A 20,679-nucleotide genomic window follows, 5' to 3' on the forward strand; every position below is an offset into this window, starting at 1 on the left:
GCTCTGCAGGGTGCAACTAGCCTGAAGCAATGAGCTCAGAGTCCTCAGCATCTCCTGTGTGCTGTGTCCTCATTCCAGCTCACAATACACGGAGGTGACCTCTTCACTAGGCTTTGAAAAAACCAGGCAAGGAGTGAATGGTGCGAGTCTTTCATGGAGCTGCTCTTCTCCCAGGCCGAGCAGAAGGGCCAGAGGAGGGGAAGGCAGCTTGCAGTGGCCACGCTGTGCTCCACAGCTGCTCAGCTGGGTGTCCCCCTTGTGCTGGGTGCCCTTATGACTGACCCAGCAGTGGCAGCAGAGTGGCCAGTGCTGTGACACACAGACAAGTGACAGCAGCAGCCACGTGCGAGGAGAACCGAGAGCAGCAGCTCAGAGTGGGCACATCCTGCCATAATCTCATTTCCCTGCAGCTGTGATTAAGCTTGCTCCCAATATAGCACCAGGACATGGCACAAGGGCACGTTTTATTGGCCTCTTAATACCCAGCACTGGGGAAAGTGGTGAGGCTCCAGCTGCTGTTGGCAGCTCTTGCATGTAAACACGGCAATGAAGGGAAGGGGAGGGAGTTTCTGGGAAGGAGTACTGCTCCCTGCTGTGCTTTCCCACCCCTGCCATTGCCTGTCCCTGCTGCCAGGGCCAGCTGTTGGGGATGGGATCAAAGCCTTGAATTTTGGATCCAGGCAAGAAGGCTTTGCAGCTGTGTCAGCCTTCCCTTTCCATCAGCTCAGGAGCAGGTGGGTGTGCTGGGAGTGGGATGGGAGCAACATGAACCTGGCTCCCACCTCTGCAGCAGCTCAGGGCTGAGCCCTGTGTGCTCAGCTATTCTTGGAGGGATGGAAGCTTTGTAAACCAGCAGTTCCTGCCCTTGGAGGAGGAGGAGTCCTGTTGGCACTGCCCAGTTCCTGCCACAGGTGCTTGTCTTGCCAGTATCCAACCTGGAGACAAGTGATCCTTGAGCTGGCATAAATGAGGGGACTGCTGGGAGCACAAGTTGGCAAAGGCAATGGGTGTTCTCCTGTCTTAATTCTCTAGTTAAATAGGGGGGTGTGTGTGAAAAGGAATTACTAGTTTTGCAGTAGATACATGCTACATATAGCCCTGCACTGTCAACAGATGATAAAATAGGATTCAGAGAGCTGCAGAAGCCTTTTCATTTTAATTTCATTTCTTTTCCACGCCGCTTCTGTCTGACAATAGAGCTACAGATTCATAGCTTCATAAACATCAGGACCAGATGGACCCATTAGATCAGCCATGCTGCTTACCCTTCCCACCTCATCCAGCTCCCTGCCAAGAGCTTTATAACTTCTGGTGTCAGTTGTGCCACAGGCTCATGTTCCTTGAGAAGGGCCCTGTGGGCCAGCCATAGAGTGGCTTGGAGTGACTGGGAGACATTTCCCATACTGACACCTTATCCAGATTTTTGGGATAATCCCTCCCACCCCTTGTGTGTGAAGGTGTGTGCCTTACTGGATTGCAGGGTGAGCTCCTGTCCATTTTGGGACAGGCGATGGATGCACAGCTCTCTGTCCACTTTGCAGAGTCAGTGGTGGATTCATAAAGATAATGACAGTTGTAGTCATTAATGGAGAGAATTCATAGCTTCTCCTGGTGAACTTGAGAGCCCTTTGGAGGGAAGTGACTCTAAAAGAGGCAGTGCAGAAGTAATAAGGGAGGCACAGAACTGGCGAGAGAATTCTGCAGTGTGCGAAAAGGGACCTGCTTACAGTCTCACATCGAGACCATTGTGATTGCACCTGCTGTGCTGGAGGCAGGTTTCAAGTGCACTGACTTCAAACAGCTTGCAAAGAAGCTTTGAAATGTGCTTTTAAGGCCGTTGTGCCTAGGAAAGCCAGTCTGGTAATTGATTTACCCCAGTTTAATGTTGCAGAGGATGAAGTAAGAGCTAACACCAGGATTCAGACTGCTCTAGGACAAGAAAGACAAAGTGCTGAAGCTGCTTCTCTTACAGAAATCTCTTTCCGTGTGTGGATGTGTGGAGGGAGCCTGGAAATCATCCCCTGCAGTCGTGTTGGGCACGTCTTTAGGAAGAAACATCCCTATGTCTTTCCAGAGGGAAATGCCAATACATACATCAAGTAAGTGGTTTGTACTTGTTTTGGGTTGGTGGGTTTGTTTTTTTTTTTTTGTGAATTAGCCTTGTAGAGAGAGGGGAGAGCAGGGAAGACAGGCAGGAAAGTTTGTTAGGGAAACTTTGAAATATCCTTGGGCAGGAATTTCTTGAGCTGAAGAAAATGTAAGTCAATACAACTGTCCCATAGGATTTCTCCAGTGTTGAGAATATGACAGAAATAGGACATTTATGTGGTAGCTTTCATCAGCACAGAAATGGAGGGATGGCCCCAGCACATCCCTGAGAGCTGGCTGCTGGGACATCAAATGGTTTAGACCTGGAGGTCATCAGAACACATTTGTAATGACCTGAAATGAGGCTGCCAGCAATGTCTGTCAGTAGCCAGTGACCTTAGCTGAGGGCTTAGTGTGGCTCAGCTGAACCAGAAAATTTGGTTCCCAGTGCCTCTCCGGGATGGGAGCCACAGATCTTGCTGGAAAGGGTGGTTCTGTCTCCAGGCTGGTGCTCTCTCCTGAGCAGAGGCAGCAGTGGGCTGCACCTGGCTGGCATGGACCAGAGGGACTGCCAGGGCAAACCAGCTGAAGGGCACCTCTCCTCACACACAGCAACACAGGCTGCATCAGGTACTGAAAGGGCTCCCTGAAATGGGCTAAGATCCTGGAAACATCAGGCAAAGAAGGAGAAAATCCAGAAGTGGGAATAGGCATGGGAAGGATGATCAGAGCAGCTAGTGAGGTCAGGAAGGATTTCCTCCGTTTTTAGAGTGTGAGGCTGAACGTTGTTGCTGAGGTGAATGACAGAGAAAAGCACTGGGGGCACTTACAGTAAGTGCAGGGTTGTTCCTGAGCTAACCTGCAGCTGTGAGTGCTTACACAGCAGGCTTTCCTTTTAGTGTGGGCTCCCCACTGCCAGAAAGCAGCTTTTGTTCAGACCCAGGTATCTGCCACAGGGTTCCTGCTGACCCAGGCTCTCTGCAGCTCCCCCAGCCTCTGCTTGAGACAAGGGGGAGTGCAAATGACACCTCTCACTAACACCTCTGGAAAATCACAGGTGATTTCCAGCCACACAGAGGCTGGAGCAGGAAGGGGATGCCTGTGACAGGCACAGGGCATCATATCAAGGGGCAGAGCACAAATTTGAGAATCGCTGGGAGGGCTCTTGCTTTCAGTAGTGAAGCAAGACTGCTTCAGAGGGGATATGGCAAAACCTCCCCTGTCAGAGTGGCTGCAAACCTGAGTGAAAAGGTGGCACCTGCATGGCAGCACCTGCAGGAGGAGCAAGGGGAGCTTGAATGGGTACAGCTCTTGTGACTCCCTGCCAGGCACAGGCCCCTGGGGACTTGGGGGATGGCTGTGTCATGCCTGGGTGTGAGCCTTGGCACTTATCCCCGTGTTTCTTGTAAACTCCAGTGAGATCAGGAAGCTGAACAAAGGAGCCCTGCACGCTGGGCAAGGTTAGGTACAGATGCAGACACTGATTTAGTCATCTCTTGAGCAAGAGCACTTAGACTATTGCCTTAGAGAGAGAGAGGAGGAAGCCCATGAATCAGCAAGGAACTGAGAATCAGTCTGGAGAAATGTACCTGTAGGCATCAGGAGCTGGGATGTTATTAACCTTAGGGTATCTATCAGCCTTAATGCTGCAGTGTATAGACTGAGAGGAGAAGCAGCTCCTGGCAACCTCATCCTCTGTAGCAGTTCTGTTTAAATAGAGGTGTTAGCAAAAAATATCTCCACCTTTCTGCCAGATACTGATTGCTTTTCCACAGAGCCCCTACTTCAGTGTGAGAGACAGCTCAGGCTCCAGTGCAGTGCTGGCTGCTTGTGCAGAATAATCCTTTTCTGGGCACCTGGGGCTTGGCTGGATCCAGAGCCTGCCCACAGCACCTGCAGCAGTAGCTTGGAGGCACTGGCCTGCCTTGGAGCAGGAGACTGGAGGACTCCCCTGGTCTGGACAGGGACAGGCAGATAGCCATGGAGCAGGAAATCCATTTGCAAGAGGAGTTAGAGCCATCTGAAGCCAAGAGAAGATTTGCTGAGGTTCAGAAACCTTCTGCAGACACCTGGCTGATGTGGGAGGGTGGCATTCGTGCTGCAGCACTGTGCTGGGGCCACTTTCTGTAAGTTGGGAATGCTGAGGTTTGCCTCAGTGAAATCCAGGAGTGCAAAGCAGGAGAATCCATTCAGGATTGAAACAAAGGAAATCCTTGCAAATCTTTGGCAGACTTTTCAGAGCTCCATCCCATCCACTAAACAAAACCCCAGGCACTCCTGCCTTGGAGATGATGCTTGAGACAACCTTCAGTTCTGGGTCTGGTGGATGCACAGCATCCAGCTGAGTTTGAAATGGTGAATTCTTCATCCAAGCATTTGGCCTGATGTGTTTGGAGTAAAGGGAAGGAAGGAGTGCCTTCTGTAGTGGTGAGGGATGGGCTGACTCAGAGGGGGCTCAGGTGAAGCTGAGGGTGGCAGGAGGGCAGGTGGATCAGTTGGTGCCTTGTGGAAGTTGTCCCCTTGGTTTCAGCCTGTCCCCTTGCCTTCCCCAGGAACACCAAGCGCACGGCCGAGGTGTGGATGGACGAGTTCAAGCAGTACTACTATGCTGCCCGCCCTGCAGCCCAGGGGAGGCCTTTTGGGAAGTAAGGATCCTTCCTCTGCTGCCTGTGCCCTGCCTGTGCCCTGCCTGCTGCAGTGGGTGCTCACAGGGACATCCCTGCTGTGGAAACCCACCTGCATTGCTTTGTAGCTGTGCTGAGAGGGCCCTGATGAAGGAGGAATGATGAGGACTCCATCTTATCAGAAGGCTAATTAATTATTTTGTTAGACTATATTATTCTATACTATATTACACTGTGTTACATTATATCTAAACTGAATATGCCAAGCACTCAATTCTGCTCACACTGCACAGCATCTCGTGACTGTCACCCAACATTCCTGACACACACACACACTTGGCCCTGACAGGCCAAGGAAACAAAACACCATCACTTTGGGCAAACAGCCTCCATGTTGCATTCTACTTTGGCACAAGCACAGGCACAGCAAATGAGAAGAATTGTTTTTCCTTTCTCTAATGTTCAGAGAATGTGAATCCCGGAAATATTCTTGGGAAGAATTGTGCCTTGCTTTTCTCTGTATGAAATGTGGCTACAGCACTTCTGTAGTGACAGTAAAATACTGATGATAGGCACGTGCTGCAGCAGTGAGGAGGATAAAGTGCCAGTTTGAATGCTGTGCTGGCTTATTCCAGTGAGTGAACCAAACCCAGGTGGGAAAACCCCCTCTGCCTCTGTCCTGTCCTTGGCATTACATAGAACTCTAAAACCAAACACATCAGAACTACTTCTAATCCCAGAGTGGAGTTTGGTGGGGAGAGTCCAGAAGTGTTGGTGGCAGCTGACAGGCAGGAAAATCATCCAGTTTTTTGCCTGCTGATGCTTTATTGGAAGGCAGCAAGCATTTGTGTGCAGGGAGTTTGCCATTCATTCTGTGAGGAGTCAGAAATGCCTCCCCGTCAGGAGGACTGTAAATATTTGTGTTGCATTTCTCATTTTCACATGCTCTTCTTTGCCTTAGAAAGTTTCCTTCAGACTCCAGGGGGTTCAGAGTCTAAACTTGAATTCCTTGTGATCACTCTTCAATGTCCAGGATAAATAATTTGAAGTCCTGGGGACTCCCCTGTCACCTCTGAATTAATATCCTCCTCCCATCCATCAGCACAGAATGAAGCAGCAGCTCTGACCTCTGCTTAGGGTATGGAGAAGTTGACCTATGTGAAAAGGAGGGACTGGAGGCTTCTGGCTATTCCATAAAAGCCAGCTCATAACAGCTCCACAGGTGGAGGCTGGCCCAGGGAGGAGCTGGAGTTTTGAAAATGTCACTGTACAGCATGGTCCCTCAGCAGAAATTTTGTCCTGATTAATAAAAGAAAAAAGTGTTTGACTGTGTGATTAACTTCTGCTGGCTTACCAGCCTGTTCAGGTGCTCTTGCAAATCAAGGCCTCCTGTAGTCCTGCAAACCAAGAGTAACTTAGAATACCAAATAGCAGATTTTAATTTCCTGATATGTTAATATGTTCAGGTAAGGGTTATTGCATAGTAGCATACATTTTTTACTAACAATTTTTAAATTACTGTGCTCTTCCATGAACCTTCTCAGCTCCAGACTCCTTGTTAAATTGACAATATGTCATCATGCCATTTTACCAAGTGAGACCTCCAAAGAGACAGAGATAAAACAACTGCTCAAACTCATGCAGAGAGAAACCAGAGCTGCTGATGCTCCTGCATGTGCTGTCTGTGCATTTCTGATGGGTTTCTCTCATCCTCCTTTCTTGGTGTGCTGGGTCTCACCTTCACCATTTCCACTGTATCTCTGTGATATTTTCTTCCCACAGCATCCAGAGCAGAGTGGAGCTGAGGAAGAAGTTGAAATGCCACAGCTTCAAGTGGTACCTGGAAAATGTTTATCCCGAGCTTCGGTACGGATGTGCCCTCTCCACCTCATCCAGCAGGCCAGTGGGATGCTCCATCCCTCCCTCCTGCCCCCCAGAGACATGGGCACCCCCTCCCTTGGGCTTCACAGAAGGGCAGAGGGAATTTTGTGTGGCACAGCTTGCTCACAGAGTGACATTCTGTGATATCTGCTTCCTCCAAGCTCTTTGCTGCAGGGCTGGTGAGGGACAAACCATCAATTGTTCCCATTTGCTCTCAGGAATTCATCAGGTATCCTCCTGCCTGTGCTGTGGAACAGGTTGTGTAGGGAAATATGAGAGTTTTCCTTACAAAAGTAGCCCAAGGCAGAAGATTCACCGTAGCTTCTGCTGGGGTGTTTCAGTACTTAGTGACTCCTCCTTAAACAAGCACCTGATTTCCAGTCCTTTCACACTGTTCTGTGGCACTCAAGGTTTCTCTGTTGTGAAACCACTCACCCTAGGATTTTATGACTTGTATTCACATGGCTCTGCCTTGCTCCTAGCCCAATGCTTTGATAAATGTTGTTGCTTTTGCACAGATACCTTTTAGCTACCAATTTACTCCAGAAACCATTGCATTCATTCCCCTGGTCCCTATCAGGAGCCATCCTCAGAAAGGGTGGTAAAGTTCTAGAGATACCTTCAGGGACCTGCTGGTGCAATGGCTGGGTACAGAATCACTGTGTGAAAATGATGATTTATAGCCATTTGCTTACTTTTTTTTTTCTTTTTTTCTTTTTTTTTTTTTTTTTTTTTTTGCCATGGGTGGCATTGCACAGCAGCATTCTCAGGCAATGCCAGGGCTCTGTGACAGTTTGTTATAAAGTTCCCCTCTCCTGTAAGCTGAGGGCTGCTGACAGCCTGCTCCTGGCTCCTCTGTTTGCCTGGTGCAGTTCTTTATTTTTTCCTCTTGTAAAGGTCAGCCATCCATCTCTGAGCGCTGCTTCTGCAGCGTCCCTGTCCACGTGCTGCTCTCAGTGCTTCAGTGCTGTGGTAGACCTTGCCACCCCTCATTTTCTGGAGGTGAAATGGGGCAGCCTGACCCCAGAGAGCCTCCCTGTGCATGGGGCAGTTGTGCATGGGGCAGGACGATGTCGTTTTCGCTCTGTTCCCACAGGATTCCCGAGGAATCGCTCTATCAGACTGGGATCATCAGGCAAAGGCAGAGCTGCCTGGAGTCACACAAGTCTGAAGACCAGGAGTTCCCCATCCTGAGCTTAAATCCTTGTAACAGCACCAAGGGCACAGTGCCAAAGGCACAGGTAAGATGTGTTGTGTATCCCTGTGATGCTGGATGGGAAGAAGCCACGGGGGCAGCTTCAAGATGATAATTCTTAAGGTTGCTAAAGCTCTGCTGGAGGATTTACCTATTCTGCCAGTGTCTTTCCTTAGGCAACCTCTCACTGAGCCCTGGCAACTCCACCTGACCTTGGTGGAGGCCCTGGGCAGCAGCAGGGACTGGTGCAGGAGCCACAGGGCAGCGTGTCCCACTCATCTTTGTGGGAGCCTATGCTGAGCTTTTCCCACTGCCCAGGAACACCATGTGCTGCTCATCTGCACAGATCAAAGGCAAAGGGAATTATAACTTCCTCTCATCTCTCAGCCTTCTTTCTCTCAGAATGGACTGAGTTGCATGGCATTTGTAACTTCATAGTCTGCATCCTCTCTGTATTGGATTGCCCATGAAACTAGCGAGGATTTAATGAGGATGATCTCAGTTTTTTCAGTCTCACTGAGATGAGAAAAAGCTGTATGAATTGATGTTCTCAACTGCACAGCCTGGGAGATTTTAGAGCCAAAAGCAGGCCCATGTGCCTTGCAGCAGAGTTTCTGGAGCAAGACCCTGAAGATACACACAGCTTCAAAACTCACCTTTGCAATTTTGGGCATGTCAGTAAGTTCTGTGTTCCCTTCTATAAAATAGGGAGGATAACAATCCCTTGTTTCTCCATGGTTGCCATGAAATAATTCAGTAGAAAATGGTGTGGTGTGCATGCTTCCTCTCAGCTGTACATCCTTAACCCTCATGGTTACATATTCAAACCAGGTAGCTGTGCATATAAAAAGCCCAGCTTGGGGAGACTGCTTTAAATACCCCTGATCTGTGTGTGCAAACAAAGCATGTCATTATGTGCATCTCTTTCAAATGCAGTTGCATGCCTGTCTGTAGGCAGGAAATTAATATCTGTTTCACAGCATGGCAAAATCAACAATGACTACTTGAATATTAGTTCAGTTCAGAAAATGTAGTTAATATAATTGCAAGTGCCATACAGTAGGACTTCTTACAGTTTTACTGGTTTCCATGTTCCAGAATTGTTGGGTTTTTTTCTTCCACTGCTGCATGGACTTTTCACACAAACAGCAAGCTGATGAGAGCAGGTCATCATGTTTTTCAGGGCTAGCTCTGCAGAAGAAAGGAAAAGTGTTCTAACAATAGCAACTTCCAATGAATCGGCTGTTCTAAAAAAAAAAAATATCTGGGAAAATCAGAATGAAAAATGCTGCTGCAAGTTAGTGTTTCAAAATGAAATGGTATTGGTCTTTCTGAAATACCAATTTGATGTGGTATTTTAAAATGAGAAATGTCATGCCAACAAGTTGGATTGTTTCATTCCTACCAAGCACATTTTGTTTTGACATTTCTGTGCAGTAAATTTTCGGAATTTTTCACGCCACAAACTTTTCATCTTCCTGTTCTGATTCTGCAGCAGTTTGCAATAGGTCAACACTTCCCACTGGATGGCAACTCTATTTCTTGTGCACATCCAGGACTAACTTTGCAAAGGAACAGAAAAATGCACTACAAACAGATTGCAGAATGACTGCACTCAGTACACAGCAGGAACAGAGACAAGCCTTTCCTTTTTATCTTTCTCTGTCTTTCTAGGATGGTTCTTTGTTACTTGCACCCATGGAGAATAGTTCAGATTAAAGCAGGATATTTCAACTTTTATTGTGAATAGAAACCTGTATTTTAATGACTCAGTTGCCACAAGACCACCTGAACTTGTGGATGACGTGGGTGTTACAGTTACCAGGCTGTGTAGGATTGATTATGCAGCAGTCCTGAATGCTACTTGGTTTTGCATTTGATACACCAGAATAGAGCAATAATCTTCACTTTTGAGACACTGAAGTCACGTCTTGTTTACCCTAAGCTTCATTTTGTGAGAAATAGGCTTAGCTAAATCAAAGCTGTGCTTCCTTGGCATTCAGTAAGTACCGTGAAAATATCCTGGCTGTCCAAATTCTTTATTATCACTATTATAGTAGCAATAATTTGGTTGCTTTGATTGCCTTTCTGTATCTGTCTGCCTGCTGGGCTGCCCCAGCCCTTTCCCAACATTATATGCATGAAGTCTTGAGACTGGGTGTGAGAAGATCTGGGCTGTCATGGTTTGAGGAGAGAGGCACAGGAGCTGTCAAATGGCAATCAGCTGCTCTTTATTTTAGGTTTTCCTAACTGTAGTGTAGGGGAAGGGTGTTGTGAGACCTCTGGCTACAACCATAGTTGGGGTAACTTGAGGCAGAAATCAGTGGTGAAATCAGACTTACGCTCTTAGCAGGTGTCAGAAAACCTCCCTGGTGTTGGTCCTGAATTACTGAAAGGGACACTGAGGCACAAGAAGACCCCTCATCTTTGTGTAGAAGAGCTCTGTCTTCTCATCCTGGGGATCCACTTGGCCCTTTCTTTGCTCTCCAGAAGGCCTGGCAGCAGTCAGGGTGGGCTCTCTCCCCTGAGGTGGCTCTCAGAGGGGTCTTGAGGTGGGTGAGGAGCTCAGGGTGGCTGTCAGGGGGCTCCTGAGCTAGTGACAGGCAGAGATGTTTGTGCAGTGCCCATCCCCAGGCTCTGCCTGTGCTCCTGCCCACTGGAGCACTCCATGCCTTGTTGAGTCTCATTTGCTAAATGAACAGATTGATTCAGTTTTTCACCAGAGAAATGCATCTGAGGGAAAATAATTGATCATAATTTTGTCCTCATCTATCTAATGAAGATGTGAGTAGTTGGGTTTTTTTCTTTTTCAAACCAAGTGTCAGTTGGTATTAGTTGATAGAGTTTGGAAAAGACATCTGACTGGGATTTATTTAAGCCATTAGCAGCTTCAGGAAACCTGACATGCTTCAGATAAAAACTCTGAAGATGCTTTGACCTGGATATAACACATGTGTAAGCAGTTGCTGCAAGAGGAATGTAAAGCTCAGGCCTCTTTTAGACAAGCAAGGAACCAGGGGAAAGGCTGCAGCATCCGTTTCCTGGGCCTGCACCCCAAAATCCCTGGGCTTTGCAGCTGAGTGGCTGCCATTGCATTGGAGTGGCAGGACCTTGACTCTTCTTGGGAAGGAAAGGCAGTGTGATCACCTGCCTGGTGAGGCTTTGCTGCTCATCCCAGTTGGCTTGAGGTCCTCTGTGTGCTGACTAGATCTGCCCTTTTCTTGGAGAGCATTTAGCATCTGTCCCAACTATGATCCTCCTGAGATATCCTAACCATAAACATTCTCTTCTGACCCTCCTCCCCTCAAAAGCCTTCGTTCCTCTCCTCCATGGGCATGACCTGCCCCAGCTGAAGGCTGGCTGGAGCTGTGGGAGCCAGGCTGAGTGAGCAGAGCAGGGGGACAGCAGTGTCATTTCTGCACCCAGCTTGTCCTGTGTCACAGTACAACATGAAATGAACACTCCCACGCTGAGGTGTCCAAGGCAAAACAAGGCACCTCGATGTTTATAGAATTCTAACAGTGACTGTGGATTGGAGGATGAAATTGCCACCTCTCTAACTACACTGGTCAAACCAGCAGTCCATCAATTCTCTCCTCTTCCAGAAACAATGCAAACCAATCATTATTTACACGAAAAGTGCGTGAGAAACTCCATTACAAAAATGGAAACATCAGAAGGCTTAGAAGAACTTTAGAAGATCAGGGCAACAGTCCTGGGGGCCCCTGGTGTACTTTGCTTTCCCTCTCCTGAGGTGTGTGGAAGTGCCAGTTGTATCCCAGGGTCTTTGACGAGAGCAGCACTTGGGTATCCTTTGGTGCCTCGTGCAGTCACGTGCCTTGGGATGTCCTTCCCTGGGATTTTAAGGAGATAATTGGATAATTAGATTGTTCTATCTTCTTCAGAGAAACTTTTCTCTTGCTCCTGGCCCTGCTTTAGGGCAGGGCTGACCTCTCTCTGGGCAGCACAGGCCTCACTGTCACGGAACACTGGGCTCCTGTGGCACTGCTCCTTCCCGGGATGAGGGGCTCCTTCCTCCATCTGCCAGCCAGGCTGTGCCAAGCCAAAGGTCACTCTGGAAAATAACTTCTTCAATTCACAATAATGCTGAGTAACAGTGACAGGTGCCGGCTCAGATGATGCTAAAGCCTTGAGAAACAGTCACAAGCCCCAGATGGGGGGGTTGGTGTTATCTGAGGCTTTGGAGGAAGGGGGTTGCTGGTTGTGCTGTGCAGCTGGTGATGCTCTCTTCACCGAGTCCACCCTCTTCCTCCTGGCTCCACCACCCCTCCATCTTTGCCTTTGAAAAGGCAGGAAATCTTGTTTTACCTCCTAGGTCTGTTTTTCCTTGGTTCTGGGTCAGCTCTAAACCCTGATGGCATCTCCTCAGGCAAGTGTGCAGCTCTGAAGCCAGGCTAGCTCCTTGCAGGGCTCCTTAGGAGTACCATGGGCTGCCCCATCCACCACAACCTCTGCTGTGCTGGCCACGTCAGTGTGCCAGGGATCAGGAAATAAAGCAGTTCCTCATGGAAAAAGGAAAAAAAAAACAATCCCAACTCACAAAAATAAGGGAAGAGAAGGGGTAAGATAAAAATGTGTGTGGCCATGGGCATGTATTTTAACTCAAAGTCCTTCATGGATTCTGTGCTGTTCAACTGACTTCCCTCCTCCTTCCCCTTCACATTTCTTCATTCTCTGCATAATTTTCTTTGGCTTTCATCTAGGGCTGAAAGGGAAGAAGACATGATTAGAGCTGGATAAAACATTTTCAACAGGGCTGGCTTCCATAAAAAGCCATTCTGCCGAGATAGATGAGCTGTGTGAAAATCTGTCAGCTGAGATAAAGACAGTGGAAGGACAGCCTGGGGGCAGGAGGGTAGGATCCGGTGTCAGCTGTGGAACTGCTGCTGGATGTGGAACATCCAGCTCTGGAGCCCTCACTTGTTATGATGAACAACAGCTTAGGGAAAATGGTTCTCCCCACCCTTCCTATCCCAGGGTCCACTGCTGGATGAGAGGATGGCTCTGCCTTGAGAGGATATTCTGAATATCCTTGAGTGAATATTCTGAAGGTTTGAACCTAGCCTGGCCTGGAAAAAAATAATGGAGAACCTCTGGTAGGAGCAGTCTTCTGTGAGATAACCTCAGTGAAGCAAGAAGGTTAAGAAGTCAAAACAAACAAAAAAGTCCCATGGCCTGGGTTAGTTGGAGAGTTCAACATATACACAAGTTACAGCATTAACTGGCTGCTGCTGAGGAGCCTCATGGGTGCAGCCTCAGCCCTGTCCTGAGCTAAAATGGCCAGCAATTGGTTAAAAATGTAAAGCAGGTTTTCAGAGCAGCTTGTAGCAGCGTGGGTGCCAAGAACAGATGTTGGAGCTTGCCCCGTAGGGTTTGGTTCTTCACAGATGCTGGAGTAATTTGGCACCTGATTTCCCAGGCTGGTGGTTTACACAGCAGCTGACAGCCTGCGTGGTTGGGATGTCTGGGACGTGTTCCCTGTGGGATCAGGTAAACCCCTGCTCCATGTGACAAAGAAAAGTGGTTGCCAGAAGGGTGTGGATTACAGCTTTGAAAATGAATGCTTGTTATGTACCCAGATCCTGGGCAGCTCTTACTGAGGAGCCTGTGGGCAGGCTGTTCAGAAAGCCAGGCTTGATTTCCATGAGCTGGTGGGGAATAGTGGGCTGGGAAGCACAGAGTAGGAGGATCACAGTGTGAAGTCCTTGTGGAGCTGGGTCTGCTGTGCAAAAGCATGTTCTGCCTTCCAGGTGGCTAAGAACCTGAATGAAAGTGGGATTTATATTCCCAGGAGTTAAATGCCTGTAGCTGTCTGTTCTGAAGCTTGAGGAGAGGAGTTAGAGCTGCTGACTGTGACAAATACCAAAGGACCAGAAGCGTGTCCCTGCTCTAATAACTCATGCTAATGCAACCCAAAACCTCCACCATTCAAAGTCAGGGGCACTGCAGACATCCCAGCTCTGAGAGTAGGGCAGCCATTCTTCACATTCCCCTCCAGCACTCAGAAAGGGTTGAAGTCTCCCAGGAGCCCCATTTTTCCAGCCCCAGCCTAACAGCCATATGTTTGAGCACTGCCTTCCCCTCCACTGCCCACACTGCTGCTCACATCACTTCTCATGGAGCTCTGGCTTCTCCAGAGCTGAGCTCCCAACTGTTCTGCTTCCTCTTTGCACTTTTTCCTTCCCAGCAGGTTCAGAGTTTTCACAGCCTGTACCCTGCTAAAGCATCTGCCCTAGCACAAGGGGTCTCTTGTGGGAACCCTTGTGCTCCCTGGCCTTTCTGTCTCTGGCAGGGTTATTGCACTCTGAGAGTGAAGCCAGCCTGCTGTTGGTCCTCCAGCTCTGCTCACCTGCCCTGCCACAGCTCAGAAACCTGCTTTCCATCTGCTCCCACTGCTGCTGCTCAGAGCCATTTACACAGCAGGAGCTGATCTTGCTTTGCACCCTGGATGGGAGCCCTCAGAAAACCCTTCCAGCCCTGCTCTTTCTAATTTCAAAGTTGATGCTCACAGAAAGTTACAAGCAGAACACCTGGTCCTGAAGTCCCTCTCCAGGGTTATGTAAAAGCCTGGCTCGTGGGGTTTCCCATCAGCCAAACCAGCTCTTGTCTGCTTGTGCACACACACAGAGAACAGGGAGACAGACATCCCTTGGCTGGGATCCTCTCAGGAGGGTGCTCTTGGGTAATATGAGCACAGGTGAGTGATAGAAAATGTTCAGCTGGAGTAAACTTCTGTGAAACACTCCCGGGCTAAGCACTGTGTCTGTACATCCGGGGTGCTTTGTCCAGTGCATTTGCAAATCCTCATCAGTCTATCAGCTGCTCCTCTTCTTCTCCCAAAAACAGAGATCCCAGAGATCTCCCGTTGTTTGGTAAGCATCACACAGGACAAAGAGTCTCTGATCCTCTGAAGTTTATTTCTGGGGCTGACAAGCTGATAAAACGCTGGTGAACATGAAAAAGCAGCAAAAGAAAGAAACCTCCCCGACAGCCCAGTGGAATGAGAGTGGCAATGGTTATAGCCAACCAGTACAGCAAACCTTTGAAATTTGGTCCCAGTGCCTTGATAGAAAGCAGAGCTTTTCCTCTTATTTTTGTGATATTTGGGAACAGAACCCCAGGAGTTGCAGACATTTGCTATGTACCACTTCTTGTCTCCCACTGACAGCTGCAAAGCGTCTCTGCTGCTCTTCCCTGAAAAAATAGGATTGCACATTGTGTGGTTGGTAGTGTTCCTGCCTCTATTCTTTTTTTTTTTTCCCCATCCTTTTGTTCTCCAACCACAGCCCAGTTCTGGCTATGTGGAATCTTTGATCTCATGAAACATGTTCTCCCAGAAGCTTCTCTGTGGTACCTGCAGTCCCTTAATGACAACTGTAGTTCTGGGAGCCTTGAAACATCCCAATGATTTCTCCTGATGCCTCCTGAAGTCAGTGAGGTTTGTGCTTGATTTTGTAAGGGGCAGGATCCAAGCCCAAGTGTTTGTTTTCCAGGTAAAGGAATAGCAAGAATCAACACTGCTCTCTCACCACCTTTCTTTTTCTTCCTCTGTGCAGGAATGGACGTACACATACAACCACCACGTCCGCCAGCAGCAGCTCTGTTTGTCTGTGTACACCCTCTTCCCTGGTTCCCAGGTGCTGCTGTCACCTTGTAAAGAAGGTGACAACAAGCAGGTGAGCCCTTTTCACTGATCCCCCATTTTCTTTGAAGTTCCCTTTCTTTCATCACAGTATTACTGCACATTAAATGGCCTGTGCTGCCTGTGCTCTGACTTCATCTGGGAAGCACAGTCAATTTGGGAGTAGACTCTGGCCTGTTCAGCCCTTTGCCTCTTAAATGAGTGTGTTGATAAGGATGTCTATTAGTGAGGGTGGTGATCTGGATACTTCAATGCAGAAGTCAAACCCAGACTGGCAATTTAGTTCACATGGGCTGCCAGTCAGGCAGCAGATGCTAACATTTCCCTGCAGTTAATCACTGAGCTGGCATTTGAACCAGTGACCTGGGGAAAAAGCTGTTAGTAATATATTATCTCCCTGAAGCCAGGCAGAGGCCGAGTTAAATGAGTGTGCTCCTGATGGGAGAAATGCTCAGTGTGAGCTCTGCTTGCTGTGTGCTGTGGTGTTGTGAGGGTCCCCAGGATGAGGTGAGAGGAGAATCTGACTGCGAGTTCTCAGAAGGCTGATTTATTATTTTAAGATATTATAATTATATATTTAAATTATCTACTAAAATTATACTAAAGAAAGAGAAAGGAGACATCAGAAGGCTTGACAAGAATGAATAATAAAAACCCATGACTGACCAGAGAGCCCAACACAGCTGGGCTGGGGTTGGCCATTAATTAAAAACAATTCACATGCTGGGTAAACAATTCTCCAAATCACATTCCAGAGGAGCACAACATGGAGAAGCTGAGGCTTCTTGTCTTCCCAGGAGAAGAAATCCTGGAGAAGGGATTTTTCAGAAAATATCATGGTGACAGTGTGGGTTTGGGGACCTTGTACTTGACAGCATCAGGCCACAAGAGCTTGATGCCAGCTGTCCCCTTGATGCTTGAATGTGGGGATGTTTGCAAGGGTCCCAGGATGAGGGAAGAGACGAGAAAGTTGACTCTGTGTTCAGAAGGCTTGGTTTATTATTTTTTGATATCTATTATATTAAAAACTATACTAAAAGAATAGAAGAAAGGATTTCATCAGAAGGCTGGCTAAGAATAGAAAAGGAATGAATAACAAAGGTTTGTCTCTGACTGAGACAGTCTGGACAGGTGAACTGTGATTGGCCATTAATTAGAAACAACCAGATGAGATCAATCACAGATCCACCTGCTGCATTCCACAGCAGCAGATAAGAATTGCTTACGTTTTGTTCCTGAGGCCTCTCAGCTTCTCAGGAGGAAAAATCCTAAGGAAAGGATTTTCCATAGAACATGTTGGTGACCCTGGAACAGTGCAGTAGAAGCACGGTGGGCAGGAAGCTCGCTCACTTGTTTCTCCTGTCGTGTCTCCCCGCAGCGCTGGGGCAAGGTGGGGTCACACATCGAGCACATAGCTTCACGCTTCTGCTTGGACACTGAGACCTTTGGGGACACCCACGAGAGCGTCAGAGAGCTGGTCATCAACCCCTGTGAGAGCACAGCCATGAGCCAGCGCTGGGACATGCTGATGTCTTGACCTGCAGGAGGACGGGCGCCGGGACGTGGCCACGCGCGGCTGAGACGGCACCGGGTGGGGCTCGGATCCAAACCCTGTGTGCTGTGGGACAGGAGGAGAAGCATTCAAATAAAAATGGGACACTGCACTCCAGGTGGAACAGCGGATGTTGACCATCAGGCGTGCAGCTGGTATTGGCCTGGTGATGGTCAAGGAGGAGGGATGGCAAGCAACAAGCCTGAAGTGTTTTAGAGGGGTACTGGGGCTCCTGCAATGGGCTGCACAGGACCTCAGCATCCACAGCATTCATGAATCTCCCTGGAAACGCAGGTAGAAGAGCCTTTAATGCCTAAAGGAGACTTGGGCTGAGCAAAACAAGTACCTCAGTAGCTCTTGGGGGTTGAGGTGGGTGCACAAGTTGGGATGTGCCAAGGGATGCTCAGAAACATCGCCAGGGATCAAGTGGAAGACACTGAATTATTTTTGCGCTTTGCTGTGAATGTTTCTGTCTTCTGCAGACAGCATGGGTGGAGCTGTGTTGCACCCTTGAATTGGTACCTGATCCACGTCCCTGTTGTGTACCCAGAGGCAGAGCAGTCCTTGATGGCTGTGGCCAGGATCAGAGCAGCGAGTGATGGGGGGATCCTGCTCTGTGCTAACTGCACACGGTGCTTGTTGAATCTCCAAAGCCCAAGCAAACAGAGGATTCACTGCAAGAGATTAAAGGATATACATTTCTGTCAAGCTGGGAGGAAAGGCAGTAACGTGATTATTTCTCCTCTCTGAAGGCCATGGGTCACTGAAAAGTCCCCTAAAATTTTGATGTGTTTCTCTCACTGCTCTGCTTCGGATCTGGACAAATTCAAATTTTCACTTTTCTTCCATAAAAGTAATATTTTTGTAATTGAAAGTAATTGTGTCATATTTTTGTTTCCCAATTTCCAAGCTACAGATGAAGGGACTCCCATAAAATGCTGCTACTGATGGAACGGTGAAGGTTTAATTTTTAATTAAAATGAGAGACTGCTCCAAGAAAGGAAGAGGGATATTACCTGGGTTTGCTTCCCAGTTACCTTGTAGCCCACAATATAAAATGTAAAGTACTGAAGAAAAGGTTTGGGATTCCCCATTCACACCAGTGGGCAGGGCAGCCTGGGCCACGATGTACCTCTGTCTCCAAGTCACTTAGCATAGCCAGACCAGGCAGAAATTATTTCCTTTATTTATATTATTATTTCCTTTATTTATATTATTATTTCCTCAGCTTTTGGAGATGTCTTTTACCAGAGATCATGCAGGTGCTGCCTCTGTGTGGAAGTGGGGTGACTGCCTGAAGGGAGAGTAGGACAGACAACCTCAGGAGGGGTCTTAGGAACAGAAGGTCCTTTCCAGCCTGTCTTTCAGGGCAGCTGTCACTGCAGCCACAGGTAACAGGTAACAGCAAGAGCTGTGCACACAGCTCTTGTGTAGTAACAACTCTCAAAGAGAACTTCCACAGGACTGTCAATGTGACTTGAAAAAAAAATACATCGTTTCTTCTCTAAAAATGCTAGGATTTAGTGAAAATCCTATCCTTTGTTTCCTGTGCTGCAAACTGCAGGTGAAATACCATAAGCTTTAAGCCTTCAAGTGCTCTCAGCATCCCTTCTTGAATAAATTGCTGGCTTTCAGGATTTTACTGCCTCAGTTTCTCCTCCCTCAGTGCGGGAGAAAGCCATGTGTATAAATCCTCACAGCTTTAGAAGCAAAACTAGTACAGCTCTTTATGTGCAAAAGGTCGAGGTGCAAAATGCTTTTCATGTGCTGCAGTGATTACTAACCTCATCAGGCTCCCTTGGTGCCAGCCTCAAGGGCTTCTGTTCTGAGAGGGCTGGAGCAAGCTGTCATTTCGTGGTGGGAGGTGGCATTGTTTCTGTGCCACCACTCTGCCAGGAAACAAAGGGGGGCTCTTCAAAATGGAATGGACCCGCTTCACAAAGAAGGGCAGTGACCTTGGGCTTCTTTTTAATTGAACAGGGACATATCACATGTGCTTCTCACAATGGTGATGACAGGCAGGGAGTGGTAATTCCCTGTCTAGTGTTTGCAAGGGAAGGCAGCTCCCAAGAGCTTGAAGCTCAACACGTTCACACCTGTACTGTGCCCAAAGTCTGGAACTGCCCAGCAGCTGGCAATTCAACTCTGAAAATTCAGATTGCTGAACAGCTTGGCATGGGTTTGGAAGCTCAGCACCTGGCAGGTACACTCTGAGCAGGACCTCAGACCTATCTAGCTTTACTGTTTTCCACCAGAGCTGGAAATCTCCGTTCTCCTGACAGCCAAAGTTCTCTAAACTGCTCTTTGCCTTAGCAGAACCAGCTACCTCACTACATATGTGTGTGTGCTTGGGCACATGGACCCCTGGGACCTGCAGGGATGTGCTCTAGGAAGGAGTTGTTTGACCAGCTTTGCAGCTCTCTTGCCTTTTGGGAAACACAAATGCTATAGCAAACCCCTCCTATTCCAAAACCTGTGTTCAGTCATCACTGTGAACATGTCTAGGGCAGCGGAGAGGGGGGCATCAGGCATGGTGTCCCTCACCAGAGAGCAGCAGCCAGGTGCAGCCAAGTCTCTTGCAGGCCCAAAAGCCACCACATACCTCACAGACCTGGGGGGCAGCAGCACTTGTCAAGCTGGTGATTGTGTCTCACACAGCCATCAGCTGTAACCCTTAGGCTACAGCTTATTTCATGGTCCAGGAAATGAGATTATCCCTATGGATCAGCAGTGTTTTCAGAGAAGCCTGAGAGTATCAGCCTGACTCCTGGGGAGCTTTATATAAAGCTGGCCATGGTCTGGCAGTCTCCAGAGTTAACCCCAGTATGGAATTTAGCAAATCTGCCTAACACCCCTGCAGAGAGACTGGCATGGTGTCAGGGAAAAGGTTAACTTGCTGCTGAAATCCAACTCGCACCTTCAGGTTTCTTTCATTTATTAAAATACACTGAAAACAGATGAACTTTTCTTGCTTTGTGTTTTTTCAATGCCTGGACAAATGATTGCCATGCAGTGAACAGGTACAATGTGACTGATTGGGATCTAGATGGGCTCCCATGCCAGTGCTGCTTAAGCCCCAGCATCATTTGCTAGTAATGCTTTTTGGTAACATTTTGCACTGCACTGACTTGAAAGAACATAAGATAAAGCAGAAAATATGATTCTAATCCTGGCTGTTGAGCTTTGTGACAGCCTTTATGATCTCCAGGTAAGTCACTTTTTGTGCCTTGGGAAATTTAGATTCAGAGCAGGAAACTCAAGGCTAGAACTACTACTGGCTTTTAAAGAGCCAGCTAATGCTACCTTAAAAAAAACCCCCAAAACACACCAGATAAAGTAAAAAAAAGCACATTCCCTCCATATCAAAGGAGATCCATGTTCCCATGAGAACAAATCTGTCTGATTTTAATTGGGCTGGAGAAGTCCTGCAGTCCTTACATTGCTGCTTGTGTGATTTCTAGGTGTCTCATGCTCATCTTCTCCCTGCACCAGTGCAGTACCATAAGGTCACAACACAAATCATCTGTGCATGGAGCCTCAGGTTACAACTTGTCAAGGTGGGGTTCACTGGCAAAGAGGTGGAAACTGAACTCAAAGATCTTTGTTTACCCAGCAATGCAACAGCAAAATGGGACTGGTGGATGAAGACTGGAGAACTGGTGGTGGTTCAAGACAA

At 48.0% G+C, this 20,679-nt stretch overlaps 1 protein-coding gene across 1 annotated transcript in view; it reads left to right on the forward strand.

The window, feature by feature from the left end:
* Positions 1-19,824, forward strand: part of GALNT14 (polypeptide N-acetylgalactosaminyltransferase 14) — a 94,841-nt gene extending 75,017 nt beyond the window's left edge. The window contains exons 10-15 of the mRNA XM_009096146.4: positions 1,973-2,099; positions 4,641-4,733; positions 6,495-6,578; positions 7,690-7,834; positions 15,366-15,485; positions 16,830-19,824. Of these exons, the coding sequence (XP_009094394.1) occupies positions 1,973-2,099; positions 4,641-4,733; positions 6,495-6,578; positions 7,690-7,834; positions 15,366-15,485; positions 16,830-16,988 (728 nt within the window). The 3' untranslated portion in view covers positions 16,989-19,824. The remainder of the gene's footprint in view (positions 1-1,972; positions 2,100-4,640; positions 4,734-6,494; positions 6,579-7,689; positions 7,835-15,365; positions 15,486-16,829) is intronic.
* The last annotated feature ends 855 nt before the right edge of the window (positions 19,825-20,679 follow it).

The sequence above is a fragment of the Serinus canaria genome, chromosome 3 (assembly GCF_022539315.1).
Source record: "Serinus canaria isolate serCan28SL12 chromosome 3, serCan2020, whole genome shotgun sequence".
In the NCBI taxonomy this organism is placed as follows: Eukaryota; Metazoa; Chordata; class Aves; order Passeriformes; family Fringillidae; genus Serinus; species Serinus canaria.